This window comes from Megalops cyprinoides, chromosome 18 (genome assembly GCF_013368585.1).
Source record: "Megalops cyprinoides isolate fMegCyp1 chromosome 18, fMegCyp1.pri, whole genome shotgun sequence".
Classification (NCBI taxonomy): domain Eukaryota; kingdom Metazoa; phylum Chordata; class Actinopteri; order Elopiformes; family Megalopidae; genus Megalops; species Megalops cyprinoides.
The window spans coordinates 29,451,333-29,468,410 of record NC_050600.1 but is presented as its reverse complement, the minus strand read 5'-3'; the positions used below and the strand labels follow the sequence as shown (position 1 = coordinate 29,468,410).

Genomic DNA, 17,078 nt, shown 5'->3' with positions numbered 1-17,078 from the left:
TGATTATGTTCACACCACCAGGTTTTTTATTTTGTTCTGGAAGAAGCATGCCCAGGAAAAGATGTGTCTTCCCCTGAGTGACTGACTGCAGGAATTAGCTGTCTCTAGTAGTGGCAGCTGTTTAACATTGGCCATTTTTTGAGTACTTTAACGTGCACAGCAAAGCTCTCCAGTCCTTAGCCTCAGTCTCAGTGCAGCATGAACAATCAAATCACTAAGAACCTCTGACTTCATTTACATTCAATTTTCCAGCACATTTTTTGAATCTTTCTCATGCATGGTGGTCATGTACTTATCCGGGTACAACTATGTTCCTGGGCTCCTGGTTGGATTGCATCAGGCTGAGGTCCTGTTGTGGTTGAGATGTGAAAATGGTTGCTTCCCCCCGAAGTTGAGTTGTTCCAACTGCTTCCTCCTCAAAAACCGTGGGAGTGCATCTCTCTGCCTGTGAACAGCCCACTTGTGTCTGTCTCTGATCCCTGCCGTCCTTGCCAGCTCCCCCCCAATTTTAGACACAACCCTCCCCTGGACACATCCCATCACATGAAGAAGGTCTGATAAGTGTGCGTCCTATTTGGACGGCTGACTTTCAAATTCTCGGGGGGTGTCTTTATTGTTGGGCAACAACTGCACACCTCTCCCATCTTTCCAGGGGTGAGACTGGAGCTGGTAGGACCCTCCCTTTGTAGGGGGGTGTGAAGGACTTAAGATGGAGGGGCATACCACCAAAGGAGTACTGTGTTAAGAGTCCCAGTCCACCCTGGCATATGCTCAAAAGTGATGCTTGTGGCAGCAGTGCCCACCGAAAGTGGCTTTTTATAGTTTAGGCTGTGCCGGAGCTGGCATCAAATCAGATGACTCCCATCAGGCGTGAGAGGCTGGCTCCAACCCGTCTTAGTAGTGCTGTCTGAAATAAACGGATTGAAAGATTAATAATAAATGGGGGCATCATGCACATCACAGCCATACCACAAAGAGGCCTTACTCTGCAGCCTCCACAGAAACTCACATCAGCAAGTGTCAAGCATTAATTTCTTTTCCTGGACACCCTCTGAGCGTCGACTACAGAGTGAGTATTCTTGATTGCAAAGCCTGGTGGACTGGTGTAAGTCATCAATTTTGAGCATGTTTAAATGTTTTACTGCAATTTCCAGGCTGGGAAAAAAACAGAACAAAAAGTAAAACAAATGGATGAAATGACAGTCATGCAGAGTATTGGAAGATTACAGTTATTACAGAAGCAGTCTACATCCATACAGAGTAAAGCAGAATCATAGGTCAACAGGAAAACTATATATCAAGGACTTGAAGTTTAATCAGGGAGGTTAATTGGGATATTCAACTGTAATTTTTTTTTCCACTAACAAATTCCAGGTTACATGGTAGTTAAGTCATCTCTACCAGCTCAGAGGTAGGGGATAGCTGAAGGAGTAAGAATTAGTTAGAAAGAAGATTGTAGTTATTGCAGCTCCAAGACCCTAGAAAAAAAAAATAATTTAGAGCTAAACCTAGCATTTCCTTGTTAAGGAAGATATACATACCACTATGCTAGTCTGCAATTACTTAAGGAGGCTGTAATGGCTCACTGTTTTGGCTTCTGATTGGATAGGCACCATCACCTCTGTGTTCGGTTCTGAGGTACATCAGTTACATGTTGCAGCAACACGGACACTCTGTGGTGTATATTGGTGGGAAAGGAGCTGTTGTGTTCTGTGCCTAGAGAAGGTTGCGTTCATGCAATGGAGACCAGTTGGTCTGACACCTGGACTGGTGACCAGAAGATTCTGGGCCCCAGTCCCTGGTAAGGCACTACAGTCATGCCCACGAGTATCGGTTCAAACCTGAACCGCTGCAGTAAACACACTTGAGTGAAAGTGTGGTATGAGCCGCCATTTCTTTTTACACTTCAGTCCCCAGGTAAAGTCTGCACAGACACAAGTCAGAGGAAGACACTTCATGCACAGCTTTGTACAGGCAGACTGTGTGCTCCCAGTAATTGCAGACTGATGACATTGGTAGGATCGAACCCAGGCCACGGTGATTGCCTGACTCAGTGGATCACACTGGGGCTGAAATATTCAGTGGTTGATGGAGCGATTCTGCTTTGAGTCTCATCTCTCATCTATCAGTCAGAGAGCCACTCTTAATAAAGAAACCAAATCTCACTAATGAGATATAAAGTCTGTTAGGTAAAGTCTTACACTCTGGGATAACCACATCACCACAATACCGCGGTCATGAGATGCCTACCGCGGGGTTGAGCTCATTACCGCATCACCGCAATTAATTTATTTTAGGGCTGTCAACGTTAATGCGTTAACGCTCGTTCGAGATTAATCTGGAAACTTTAACACGTTAATGTTTTAACGCAAATTAATCATATAATCAAGTTTGACTGCAACTTCCTTCCGTAATTCCAGCGCGGATATTTACCTGGCTGAATTACTGAAAGGTGTGGCAAACGCAGATGTGCTGAACGGCAAATTTCGTTTTAACCCTTTCGCATGTAACTTATTTGTTATGGTATGTAGCGCGCGTGTTACCTTATATGGTTCGTTATGTTTTCATTTGCGTTATTATGTTTCTTATAGATTTCAGTTAGCATTTGCTATATTTTTTTTGTTTCCTCAAAGCTAAAATTAGCTAGAATTTCTCCAATCTAGCGTAAAATAAGGAATGAGTACATTTCAATTTTTTGCAGCGCTTTATACAAGCAGTGATTGTAGTAGATAGCCTACCGACATCATGAATGTTCAATTATGTTGCATGTTTAAAAACCATTAGCCTAATGTTCCCTTACCAACTTGTCATTTGATTTGAAAAATAATTAAAACTGTTTAAATGCGGCTACATATAGCCTACCTATTCATGCTGCTTCAGACGCCATTATTGTATAGCCTACAGAATTATGTGAATTAAAATGCAAAAATGTTAAAATGTGAAATATTTGTAAGTATGCAATCACTTTCTAAGTTGTAATCAGCCTTCCTGAGAATTTTACAGAAAAATAAACAAGTTGTTCATGTGTAAACGTTATGGGTTAGCTGTTTGTGTTGCGCGGGCCTCGGAGGGTGGCGCCGGGGAGGGGGTAAACCGCTAAATCGCGGTAATTTGTTGCTTTATTACTGCAGGAAGAAAAAATCATTACCGTCACAGCCTTAGTAGAGACAGTAAAATTGAAATGATGCATTGGAGGGGTTTTTTGGGCGTTCTGTTGGAGATATTCAGTAATAAACACTGGAGACAGTCTTTTTGTGGGATATACATTTTTCGATCTTTTCTGCATACTGTGTACTGTGTACTACACATGTATATACTGTATACTGCATGCTATTTTTCAGTGTAGTACCCAGTATGCGACCATTAATCATTACATTTGTAGTATGTTACATTGTCTCATGAAATAATTGCGAGTTTAGAAACGTCCAGATTTCCTCGTGGTATTTTCCAGTTAGACGCCACTTGCGTTCTCACGAGTGAAAAGTATTGACGAGTTCACGGAAAGTATTTGCGAGTTGAAGTATTTTCAGGTTTCTTTTTTCATTTCACTGTGGCATGGAGGAGGAAAGGCGAGCATAGCTATTGTACTTTTGGGTAGCCTATAAAAATATCACACATAGCCATCCAAATGGTTCTACTGGTACACATAATTTATTATTAAATATACATTTATTAGGAAGGTAAGTTTTTGTTGGCCGCTGTGTAATGTTAAGTCACCAGTTCACCTATCTCACTATACCTATCACTATTACTTAGCTACAGCTTAGCTAGCTACTAACCAGATAATAAACTACTAACCAACATTATTAATCATCATAAGAGACAAGTTTTGACAGTATAGCTACAGGTAACTATCTCTTTAACGATCCTTGGACTCAAAATAACATGTATTTGGATGTATACGCAATGAAACTGAGGGGGCAGTTTCACCCGTAACTAGGTTCAGGCTAATTTGCTATCACAGTGGGGTGTCGGTCAGGACACAGGAGTCAGGTTCCGGGTTCAGTTGTTTATTGGGGATTTGGAATGGGTGGATGTGAGGGTTTGTGTTGTATGTGTGTGTGGTTTCTTTGGCACAGGCGCACACAACAACAGCACAACACTTGGTCCCCAAAGGCTTGGTCTCCCCAGTTCTTCACCTCCCAGGTATTGTTGCGGTACTGAGGTGGGGGAGGTCACTACCACCTTTATATTGTCCCGTATCCCTGGCCCTATTGAGGCCCTGATTGGTGGCCAAAGGATACGGGCAGGTCCGAGGGCAAATGGTGACCTGGGGGCCGTCCTTGGGGGTGCGCCTGTGCCTCAAGTTACCTGTGGGGGTCCTGCTGATAAGGGTAGCAGCAGGACCGGTTTAGCCAGGTTTCAACTGAGGTGTAAACAAGTGCCTGTGAGAGGTGGTGGTGGTGCGCAAACAAAGACAAAGACAGAAACAGAAACATGTGGCCCTTTTCTACACGCAATATCAAAGAAAGAGTGGAAAGCAATATACAGACAAGCAGAAAAGAGTACGAAGCAGATGTTTGTATTCTTCTGGTTTCGCGCCAGTTGCATGATAGAAACGTCATCAACACGCCCACTCGCTCGCTGTGAATTCTCCGGAAAATGACCTGCTCTGTTCACACATGGACTCAATCCAACATTAGACAGACTTTGTACTGGGGAGCTGGCAGAGTGAGGTCCGTCTCATGTCCAGTCTGTCTGATTCGGACATTTGCGTTCTCACATACAGCTCCTCCGGGTAATAGCTAGATAAGTTCTGGCTTTCAGTGCATGTCTGAAAGGGGCTTCTGTGTGGTGATTAATGGCAAACTGGACTGCTGCCATGGCGCCCCATGCTGGCGACTGCAAGATGAACAGGGACAATCTTAGCCAGAACCCTTGGCTGGCCACAATTAAAATGCGGCGAGTTTGAAAGTTCCCCTCTGTCTGCTGTTTGTTCTGTATGGACTACATGTCTCTGTGAAGCTCTGGAAGAGGAGATGTGCTCAGCACACAGGTACGCGTGTGTCTTTTGAGGCTCACAACAGCTCTGAGTGTGACAGAGAAGTCCGTCTTGGTTTGTGCGTCACCTCATTTGACCGCTAAACCCCCCCTCCATTTCCTTGCTCACCCTGGGTTGTACTTTGTGTGTGTGCATGTTTTATAGGATAGATTTGTGTCTTGCGTCGTGGAAGCCCTTGTCATGCGTCTCTGTGTCAGTGATGAGGACGACAGTGATGGAAAGGCTTCCGTGTTTCTTTCTCTCTCTTTTCCGCAGCGGTGTGATTGTGCCAGAGCATGACACCAATGAGATGGTCCCTGAGGTGACATCGCTGTCTGGGTACACCCTGCTCCACTTCTTTAGCGATGCAGCATACAACCTCACTGGGTTCAACATCTCCTACAGGTACGTGACTCAGCAACCCCTGAGGCCTACTTCTCCTAGACACTCAGTCTTATTAACACTGAACCATTCTCAAAGGGGCTGTCGCAGCAGGCATTACACTGGGAAGCAGGTGTGAGATACACTGTATTACTTTACATTACATTCTTTGACAGCACGAGTCAACAGAAGTGTATCCATTCAAGTTAAAAGAGCACCAGTGCCAGACCTGGTGAAACAACACTCCCAATCCAGTGAGTGTAGGAAACACCACTATTCAAGCACTTCCACAAATTAAGTTGTGTTAACCTGGAACTAGACAGTCTAGAGAAGAAAGAAGTCAGGTACATACAATGCCATATATCATGCAGTCACTAAATCACAATATCCATAACACGTTGCAGTACTACAGCAGCGGGAACACGAAGGCTGTGGAAAGCAAGGAGAAGTGGTCCGTAGTGGAGACAGCAGAGAGAGCAGAAAGCTGATATGCTGGAGCTGTCGGCTGAATGTTCAATATGAGGTGTTCTCTTGCGATGCTTGAGGCTACCTACTCACAATGGTGTTTCATAGTGTTAATGGGAAGTCTCCACTGGGAGGGAGGAAAATTTTTCCCTTTCACATTGTGTAGATTGGCAGTTTGTGGGGTTGGAGGGCATGGGATCAGAGGGTCAGTGTGTGTATACCCCTGCAGTGTGGGTGAGTGGAGACTTAGCACCTTTAAGGCTGGGTTGTGGCCCTAGATTAGACTACAGCCACTGGCTCCTTCCTAGAGGAAATCAACCCACCAAGCATGGCAATATATGCAAATCTGCTTAATGAGTCAAATTCTAATAAACATCAGGATCTACATGACTATCAGTTCTTGGTTCAGCTCTCTATGAGGTCTTTAGGTCAAGAGTAAGTTCATTTAAAAAAAAATAATAAATAAAGACTGCTTATTCAAGTTAAGCTCTAAACATCCAACAACAAGCCTCTATGGCTTATCAATAAATAGCACAGTTGACTGGAGAGAGTCTGTGTGGATGTCTCAGCAGCCTCCAGCATCCTGGTAGATACAATAAGATGTAGAAAAATGACAAAAGCCTGTAGATTTAATTATCCAGTTTGTCGTTGTCAGGACTCAGGCACGGACTCAGACGCGGACCACAAGTGCTCCAATTCCAGGCATTTATTAGCAGAATCGTCAAACAAGCCGGCAGTCCAAAAACAGGCAGGGTCAAAATACCAGGTAGGCAGTCCAAGGGGAAAAACAAGGATCAAAAACAGAAACAGGCAGGGTCAAACCTTGAAGGCAGGCAGATCAGGCAATCAGGACAGGAGGGCAGGCAAAAACGTAGTCAAGGAACAGGCAAGGCAAAAACCAGCAAAATCCAAACAGGAAAACAGGCGGGAAACGAGACAGGCAGAAAACACTGAAAAGATCTGGCAAACAACACAGAGACAAGCAGGGTAGATATAGGGCTGGGCTGATTAGGTGATGGGAGGCAGGTGTGCAGGCAGGCAGGTGGAGACAATCAGGTGGGCGGAGACAAGGCGGAGAGCGGGGCAGGGCTAGAACACAAGGAAAACAAAAGCACATGGACAGGGAAAAACCCAAAAACAGAACAGCTAGGGGGCGGGAGCCCTGACAGTCGTATGCTCAAGCTCCTTTGCATCCCTGTGTCTACCAGAGTTGAAAACTTTTGTTTACCTTTTAAAGGGAACTCCACTAAAAAATAATCAGGCTTGTTTTTCCTTACTTTCAAAACAGTGTTCCAGAACCCAAGAGTGTCCCTTGGTGGGACTGAATTCTTGAGACACTGTGCATGGCACCCTGTACAGATCCACTGACCCTTTTGTTATCAGGATGGGCCACAGAGTGGAGGACCACAGAGTTTGAGATGAGTCCATCTGCATGTGTGGATCGGTGAATACAGACAGCTTAGCTCTGTGGAAAAGGAAGAGTTGAAACTTTTCAGCACATTGTGGTTTTTTTAGAAACACTTTACAACACAATGCAATACAAACAATAGAATTCTAGTGCACATTTGAAAAATATCAGACATTTCTCAGTGGATACCAGCACAAGAACTCCTATGACTGCTATAAGCACTTCTCCTGGGGTACCAGGTGCACTTAAGGAATGGGGTCCTTTGGGGTATGTGTGGGGCTTTGTGGAGTGGGGGCAGCGTGCTAGGGATTCTAAAGCTGTGTGGTGGTATACCACGATGATTGGTGGTGTTTTTGAATGCTTCAGTCATTTCTGGAATTCAAGGAAATGGCACCAACTGTCAGTGTTATTAGAATGCACTATGTTATCCTGATTTTACACAGGGAGCCTCTGAAGTGAAGAGGTAGGTTTTGCAGTAGAGAGGAATGGAACACAGCCCCCTGCCCACTTCCATCTCAGCGTTTCTGAGGAGGTCAGAGCTCCTGGCCTCCTGAATGCCTGTACTGATGTTTCACAGAGATGACCTCTCTGGTTTCTTCTGGCCAGATATTTACAAGGCTTGGTTATGAGATTCTTTTTCCCTAGAGTTTTGAGGACAGCCACAAGAGCCTGCTGATAGCAGCAAGCAGCTGTAGACTACCATGGAGTGTGCTTCGTTTCCCTTTAATGTAATCCACCTCTGTAATCTCCCTGCTTTACCGGAGGCGGTGTAATCTCCCGGGATCATCCACAGATGGCATAGTAATAGCCTATTTATATTTAATGATACGTGATCCTAACATTGTACTGCAGTGCTTCACATCACGGAATTATCAGGCTGACTTCCAGAGGAACGGGAATCCCGCTCAATGGAGTCACCACAGCACGTCTGCATCGTCTTTCAATGGCTCCAAACAGACCGCTTGTACTTATTTGGAAAATGATCAGTGATTTACATTTTTCACTGAACTTGTGAATCTGTTAGCTGTGTGACATTAATTTGAGATTTTCTGGTAATAGTGAGCATCTGAAAATGAATTGAATGTATTTAGTTGGATGCACCAAGCGCACAACAGATCAGTGACCCTGAGTTATAAATTTATACATTTTTAATTGGTTCTAAACAACTAAGCATTCTCTCTGAGATTTAAACCCACATCCTTTAAAAATGCAGTTGTTTTTTTGACTGTGCTGTCAGATATTAACACATTAATTACCAAGACCTTAGTTACAAAAGCTGTTATGCTGGGTCAGCTAGCATGTGGTTGATTAAATAAACAGAGATGGAGCTGAAAGCTGCAGTAGCCATTGTTCCCTCTCTCAGCTGGGGAATGGAAGCCTGAGTTCCCAAAAAGTGATGTGTGTATCACTCTTTGACACTTGCTTGGATTCCCACTCAGTGGCACTGAGAGACTGATAAAGATGTACAGCGTGCCTGGAGTCACTCTGTGATTTTTCATTTCCATTTTTGTCATTTAGCAGATGCTCTTATCCAGAGCGACTTACTAAGTGCATGTACAGTTTTATTAAAATCAATTTAATAAAATGACTAATTTTATTAAAACCCTTTTTTTTCAGTTAAGTGGTTTTTGAAGTCTTGTAATACATGGCCATTGTATCATGCCCCAGGAGCAGGTAAGGGCAGATTATAAGCAGATGCTGGGGATAAAGGATTCCTTATTGTGCCCTCCCCTTACTGAACACTGCAGAATCCCTGTAGCTGCAATGACAGGGCCACCTCCATGTCCACTTTTTAGGAGAACTAATGTCAGAATCATCTGCTGTGTGATGCCTTGGTGCTCAGAATCTCTCATCCTCTGAGCCTCGGACAGGAAGACAAAAGACATCAGACACCTCAGTTTGATCCATGTGCTAACCTGTCTCTCCACTGCTGTGCTCCCCACGTGGGGTGTGGCTGGCTCGGCCACAGGCCTATCTCATTCTGTGATCTTCTGGAGAGGGAAAAGGGTGAGAGTCTTCAGTGTGGAGCAGTGGTCAGTAGGGACATGTGGAACAGTGGTCAGAGCAGTAGTGTGTAGCAGTGGTCAGTAGGGGCAGTGTGGAGCAGTGGTCAGAAGAGCAGTGAGAACCTGTTTTGTCTACTAGCTGTCATCCTCTTTGGGTTGGGGATTATTTACCTGCTTACTCAAAGCCAGGACAGGGATATGGCCTGGTTTTCCCCCTCAGTTGGACTGGTGAAATAAAGCAACATTAAGCTTTCACTAATTCTATTACATTCTTTTCTAGAACACATTTATTTTCTCTCTATCTAATTTATGAAAAGGATGTGGTATAACTTCTGTAATGAATCTGGGTTGCTGGCAGAAGTTCAGACTTCCTTATGACTGGCTAAAACTGGCTTTCAGTTCTGAAAGGGATGGCAAAGGCAAATGAGTGAAATTAACCAAATGAGTGAAAAAGCCTTAACCACAAAGCCTCCTGTTAGCATCACAGACAAGCTACACTGGTGCATATGGAGCTGCCATGACACCTGCATCCTTTGAATCACACTTTCTATGGATGGTGTTCACCCTCACACACACACACAAACCCACCTTTGCTGCTGTAAATAATGCCTTTCTCCATTTTTTATGCTTCAGGATCAACAGCTGTCCCAGCAGCTGCTCTGGGCATGGCGAGTGCCGGCTGAGCAGCCCTGGTGGGGCAGTGCGCTGCTCCTGTGCACAGGGATGGAGGGGTGAGGCCTGCGACTCCCCCTATTGTGTCTCTGACTGTGGCTTCCCTGAGCGCGGCATCTGTGAGCCCAGCGGCACCAGGGGATGCGTTTGCCATCAGGGCTGGCAAGGTGGGCATCCCTAAACCTGCAAACCTGGCACTCAGAGACTGCTGGCTGGGTTTCTGTCCCAACAGCACAGCCTACATCTCCCGCTCAGTTTTGATATGTGTACTTTGCGGTGTGTATTATTTTAGTTCATATTGGGTAGATATTTAGAGGGTGTCTCATTATATGGTACAATTTTGTAGTTGTATAGCCTACATATATACTATAGTTTTGCAGTCCTAACTTGCTAACTTGTGGTAATCTGACACTAGAGAGCCTACAAAACTACGGGAAGTCAAGTACATACACTACCATATGTCATCATATATGTGTTGAAGTGGCAGAGTGCAAAGAACGCAAATGGTCAGACACAGTCCTTAATGTGGGACACTATGCCACTGAGGAGCGGGGGAGGGTAGCTAAATGTTACCAAAAGCCCCTGTGGCATTTTGTGGTGGCCGCACGTTTGAACTGCAAATTATCCGGTGCTGGCAAATCAGTCTGCCTGGGGTTGCTGTGGGGACTGGCAGTCCCTAAGGTGGGGCTTACAGGAGATGCTCCTCATCCCCCCAGCTCTGCAGGCAGGCCTGATATCACCACCCAGCTGCCTGCACCGTGCCTAATGAGGGCCAGGTTCTGTTAGGAATGTGTGGCTGTGTGCTGAACGAGGGCGTTGCATCTTGATGTCTGTCTGATTGGCTGTTGAAGGCCTGAGGCAGGTTTGAGGCAGATTTTTGACTCAGGGCTACACCCCATTGCCAAGTGCTTCCTGTCACTGCTTGAGGTAATGAGCTGAGTTAGACGTGACCGTTTCGTATTTGCTGCATAAGGAGACATGGTGTGTAGTACGTGATGCTGGTTCATTTCCCTGTGGTTACACATGATAGGCTGAGCCTGCTGTGAGGTCACAGACACAGACTATGAGGGCAGGTGTACACTATGTCAGCCAATAATTAATGAGCAAATAGCATGTGTGTAGTTGTAGTGAACTCTGTGTGTGTTAGTGATTGTGAGTGTGTGAGTATGTATTGTAGCAGCCGACTGTGTGTGTGTGTGTGTGTGTGTGTGTGTGTGTGTGTTTGAGTAAGGTTGCTTGCAGTTGCATTGTCCTGGTGGCATGTGACTGTATTATGTGTGTGTTGCTGAACGCAGTGTGCCTGCTGTCTCCATTACCCCCAGGTCCTGACTGCTCTGCTCCTGTGCCAACGAACCGCTCCTTCTGGACCCGGCATGAGTACCCCATGCATGGCCTGGGCCGGACTTCCCACAAGGCCGTGGTGCACGACAACATCATGTGGGTCATTGGTGGCTATATGTTCAACCACTCGGACTACCAGATGGTCAAAGCGTAAGTACCACCCCCACGCCTAATTGGTCATTGAGCCTGGGGGTGGGGCTAAATGGGTGTTGCTTTTAAATTAGTGATCTTCTCTTTTTAATGCTGAATCTGTATGGATCAACCTGCCTATGTTCACATCCCTTCTTTCAACTTCTTTTCCTTTCAGGTACAACCTGAGCTCCCAGAGGTGGCTCCCGCTGGATCGCTCGGCCAATGGCATCACAGGCCGCTATGGACACTCGCTGGTCTTGCACGAGGTATGAGGGGCTGGAATGAGGGGTCTTTGCATATGGAAGGCTCTGGGGGAAGGGTCTGTCAAGCTTCTATTCTAGGATTCGGAGGGGTTTGGTGGGTGATGGGGTGGGATGGGATAAGTGGCAGGAGTTTGACTTCTGTGAGAGGTGGACATGTTTGGTAGTGGTGGATGTTTAAATAGGGTCTTTTAACTTCCTGTAGCTTTGTAATAACATAATTTCAATGTTACAGAAACACTAAGGTTCTATGTGTGACACAGACAGAGGTGGGGAGGATGGCAAGGGAAGAGGTCATTATCTTCCTGTGTTTTTTTAAATGTAGAAGGAACACATCAGGAATGTTTAGAGAGCATTGCATCTGAGCTGGGACACAGGTTAGCTCGCTGGGAAGAAGAAAGCGGCATCTCCTCTTACTCACCCCTCTCTGCTTGTCTGTTTCTATCTCTTGTTCTGGACTCGTTTCTTTGTCTGTCTGTCTGTCCGTCCGCTCAGCACAAGATGTACATGTATGGGGGGAAGAATGACTTAACGGGTAACATCTCCAGCCAACTGTGGGTGTTCCATGTGCGTAACCAGTCGTGGGCACTGGTGAGCCCACGGGCCAAGGAGCAGTATGCCGTGGTGGGGCATTCCGCCCATGTGGTGCAGCTGGCATTGGACATATCCGTCATGCTGGTGATCTTCGGCCACTGCCCGCTGTACGGTTACATCAGCAAGGTGCAGGAGTACAACATTGGTGAGTACCACATGGGCATACCAGTTCTACCCCATCTGTATGGCCTCACCTCATTCCCCTTGTCTGCCCTCAGCCCATCCAGATGAGAGAAGAATCAGTGCAGATCCATCTCCTGTTGATCATTGTAACACATGGATGCAGGCTTGTCACTGCTGTGGCCTCAGGGACAGAGTCGACCACATTGATGACAATCATAGTAATTATTATTAGCTGAGCAGATACCCTTATGCATTGCAAATTAAACGGCTCCCATTTGCCATATTATCCATAAATACACCTGAATATTTATGGAAGAATGAGAGTATCCAACAGCAGTGCCTTACTGGGGAATTAAACCGTTCAATTCAAGCCAAGCTTTACAACCACTAAAACATCCCCAGAGGATTCAGCTAAAGAATATCTTGTTAGTAAATTAAAATGGCCTGAAGGTAAAATGAGTATAAATTCTTTGCAATTATTAGGAAAAGCCACCAAGGCCTACACCCAGGGAAAATCATTACTGCTTTTTCCCACAGTGATTATTTAACACGTATATGTCTAATTGGACCCCAGTTTAACTCAGCAGTCAGTATGGTTTTGAAAACTAAACCCCAGGGAATTATTATTGGAATGATCAAGCTCATACAATTTCAAAGGCCCTTACAAAGCAGTTTACATACAAGGCTTGTGTAAAGATGCAGCACTTCCAACCAGATGCTTTCCTCTGGTTTCTGCCAAAATCACAGTGGGAGCCTATTAAAGTGGTGTTATCTTGTGAGGTGTGTCACTGAATATCTCATGAAGGAAGAGAAAGGAGATAACAAGGTCTGTTGGCTTGTGGAAGAGAGTGTTCGAGTTGACCAGGACAAGAGAAATTAACACAGTGCCAAAGCAGAGGTCAGACCAAGGTGATGGGCCACCCTCCTCCTGGATGCATGTGATCAGGTAGATACACACTGCACTTGTGACTGCGCTCACAAGCTCTTCTGTATGCAAAGTGAATGAATTCAGGAGCCTCTGCACCATATGTTGAGTTAATCTCCTGGAGCATCATTATTTTCGCTCATACTCTTATTTTTACAGCAAATTATTTGACCATAGTCAAATATGGTCAACATATATCCATTCAACATACCAAACTTCTGGAGTACATTTTTAAAAAGCCATTGTGTATTTGTGAAGGAGCGCAGCGCGTCCGTCACTGGGATCGGCGGCTTTTCCGCCTCCGCATGAACAATGACATGATGAAACCGCAAATAATGCTTTACCATCTGTTTCTATGATGTTAATGTGTTTGCTGGTAGGTCTGGGGTTTAGCTAGAGTCTGTGATAACAATTAAAAGTTGTAATGTAAGTAACAGAATCAATGAAAGACGCGAAACACGGTACATTGTAATTTAGAATCGCAATTTATTTAAAGCGGCTATGTAAGAGTTCTTTTAGTGCGCACATTTGACATCAGAACACTTGCTAGTTGGCTGTTATTTATGCTGTTTCTAAATGTATGTACCTACTTACTGGTGGTTCCTGTACTCCTGTTGTCTTCTGGGTGTGAGCGAGCAAGCTGGGGTGCAGGACGGGGAAGCTTTTTCTGCGCTCTTTTCGCGCTCCGATAAGGAAGCGCTCATTGGTGCAGGGGTGCTCCGTGCAAATTTATTTTAATCGTTAAAGAAGTGTCTAAGGGCATTGATAAAATAAACATCTGATTGTCTGTAAGGAAGGTGTTTTGCCTAGGCGCTTTGATCAATGAAATATTGTGTGTAGTGGTTAATTGATTTATGTCTGTGCAATGGTTGAGACCGGGGTTTCATATGGTTGCTGTGTAGCTCAGATGGGGAGATGCCTCTGAAGTGAGAGGTCATGCCATGGGACCTTTGTAATAGGGCCTAGTTAGTATATGGGCATTGTCTCAGTGTTCTTTTCCCTTTTTGCCAAAGTGTTTTGTTTGTTTGTCTTTAGTGTCTGCATGCTTATAACCCTGCCGGTAGCCTAAAGTAAAATAAAAAATGCTTCTTAAGCACCAAATAAAAACTGTGAAAGGCACTTATGAATTATTTCTTTTCCTCTTGAAATAGTGTTAGGACTTTTTATGAGGACATACAGTACCAAAACTCAGATTAAGAAAGATAAAGGTATATTTTATTTTGTAATGTTAATATATAAATCTCCATTTTGAAAGATGTCAGCATTTAACTTTGTGGACTAGATAATATTACTAACAAGTAACTGTTTGTAACAATTAAGAGTAAGTGTGACTGTGTATGCTTTGCACAGTTGTTAAATGATTAGCTAACTACGTAATCAGCTAACCTCTCACAGGTCTCCAAACTGGAGGCCACTGAGTTGGGGGTGCAGACTCTGGGGGGTTAAGGCTGCTCGCCAACCGTACTTTCATAGCTCTGGTGCCTCTCGCTGTGTCCAATCAAAAACACAAAGTTCTGTGGCAGCATGAAGCCCTTCATTTATACATGCATGCTGCACTATGTTCATACTTACTATTGTGACATGTGCTGGCTTGGTGTGGTGGTGTGGTGTGGCGTGGTGGCTTGGAAGTGACAACCAAACACTTATCGCTGTCTTTAGACAGGTGTTTATTTACAGCGTGAACTAGACAACACGCACGCTCAATGGGGAAATTCATTAGGTGCTTTGTCTCCTTCTGTTTGTCTCCTTCTTACTCCCCAATCCCTCTTTCTCAGTTGTGCATTAGGAATTTGTGTCATGAAAGGATTAACAGCGACATTGTGTAAGGGGATTGTTGTACAGTAGATGGGGACTGCCTGTACATTTACATTTAGATTATATCCATTTTGCAGACGCTGTTATCAACAGCAACTTCCAGCACATTAGAACGTATGTGTATCCATTCAAATTGGAGAGACCAGGCTAACAACACTTCCAGACCAGTGAATGTGAGCATAACACTATTTAAGCCCTACCACAAATTAACTTGTGCAACCTGACTAGACAAGGGAAGCCAAGCATACTACCATACATCAGTCACTAGATCACAGAATCAAAAACACATTGCAATACTACTTATAAAATAAACAGCCAATAGTAGAAGTATCAGGTATTAGGGGGCGGGGCTTGAGGTTGAACCGAGATACAGTCTGAAGAGGTGGGTCGTCAGTCTGCGGCGGAAAGATGACCAGTGATTCAACTGCCCGGACCCTGGTGGGGAGTACATTCCACCACTGAGGGACCAGCACAGACAGGGATTGTGTCTGAGAGGAGCGACCCCATCGCGATGGGACAGTCCGTTGCCCCATGGTTGCAGTGTGTAGTGTGTACAGTGTGTAGATCTTGACAAAACTTAGGGTCTGAAGACTGATCGTAGGTATGAGGGGGCTGTCCCATTCACTGTCCTGTATTCCAGCACTAAGGTCTTGAAATTTTGAACTTGATGCGAGCAATAACAGGACCCCAGTGAGGTGAGGAGGGGAGTAACTTGACTACATGTTATGGTGTTATACAAACCCCCTCCTCTCATGTGTAGTCAAATGTTTAATACAGATATTAATATTTTTCTGGTTTGTATGTACACATTCCTTTCTTAATTAATTTGGTTGATGCTCTAAAATATGAACAAGGCCATTATAACAAGATCCACTAAATGCATATCAGGAACAGCAACAGTTAGTAACAGAGGCATCAAGCTATATTTCATTACATTACTGTCAATTAGCAGATGCTTTTATCCACAGTCACTTACAATGGTCTCTATTTATACAGCTGAATAAATTAAAGTTAAATTAAAGCCTGTAGCTGTAATTGTTTTATTGTAGCCTACTTAGAGTGCCTAGCAACTGGTAAGTGCAGTATACGTGAATAATACTGTTGTGTAATAATGATATTTAAGAGCAACATTCCATTATGATACTGTGTGGTAGCAATGCTAACCTATAACATATTAATGTAGTGATACAGAAGTGACATTTGACTGTATCAGATGTACCTCTGGGGCTGGGAGGATCCGATTCGGGGTTCTGAGAATGAAGGCACCATGTTTCATTGTGCTGGCACTTTGTGGCACACTCTGTGTGCTGTTGGGTTCCAGCTGAACAAGGCTGGTGAGGATTATGTTAAATCCATATCAGTTTTGCCTTCTCCTGTTGCGCTTGGCTGGAACTGAGACCAGCCCACACTGGCATCCACCATACATGGAGCAGAAGGGTGGGGTTATAATATGAGCTGCTTCAGAATGTCTTAAAAAAAATCATAGCCTGAGTAATCTTATAGTACTGCGTGGAGAACATATATTTCACCTGCTTTGAACAGTCCTTTGAACTTTATTAAAAGATTAAAACGAACTGCTGTCAAGCAACATTTTAGCAGCCAATTGATGCACCAAAGATTTTAAGCAAAGGGGTTGTCTCAGGACCCAAAAAAATGGTCCCACACTGGCTTGGGGCTAGCTGTCAGGTGGGTGACCATTGCTCAGTATCTTCACTCCACGATTCACGATTCATCTCTTTTAGGGATGCGGTTGAACACTTGGTCTAACTGTGCTTGTGTCACTGGGCAGAGTAACAGGTGACCTTGTACATTACAGTGGATTTAGCTGCGTATAAAAAACACCATTATTTTCTTTCTTTCCCCTCACAGCTTTTAGAATGTAGCAGTTTGAGTCAGAGCATTCGTAATGAGCTCAGCTCACAGAAAGCACCATTTTTTCTACGCTGTGCTCTGTCTGAATGCTCTTGGTTAAACC

General features: G+C 44.5%; 1 protein-coding gene across 6 annotated transcripts in view; it reads left to right on the top strand.

Moving 5' to 3' along the window:
• LOC118793069 (attractin-like) overlaps positions 1–17,078 on the top strand; it is a 179,846-nt gene that overhangs the window by 54,116 nt on the left and 108,652 nt on the right. For all 6 annotated transcript variants that reach the window (XM_036551024.1, XM_036551023.1, XM_036551022.1 and 3 more), the window contains exons 4-8: positions 5,258–5,386; positions 9,875–10,080; positions 11,236–11,404; positions 11,562–11,652; positions 12,142–12,385. In XM_036551024.1, the coding sequence (XP_036406917.1) occupies positions 5,258–5,386; positions 9,875–10,080; positions 11,236–11,404; positions 11,562–11,652; positions 12,142–12,385 (839 nt within the window). The remainder of the gene's footprint in view (positions 1–5,257; positions 5,387–9,874; positions 10,081–11,235; positions 11,405–11,561; positions 11,653–12,141; positions 12,386–17,078) is intronic.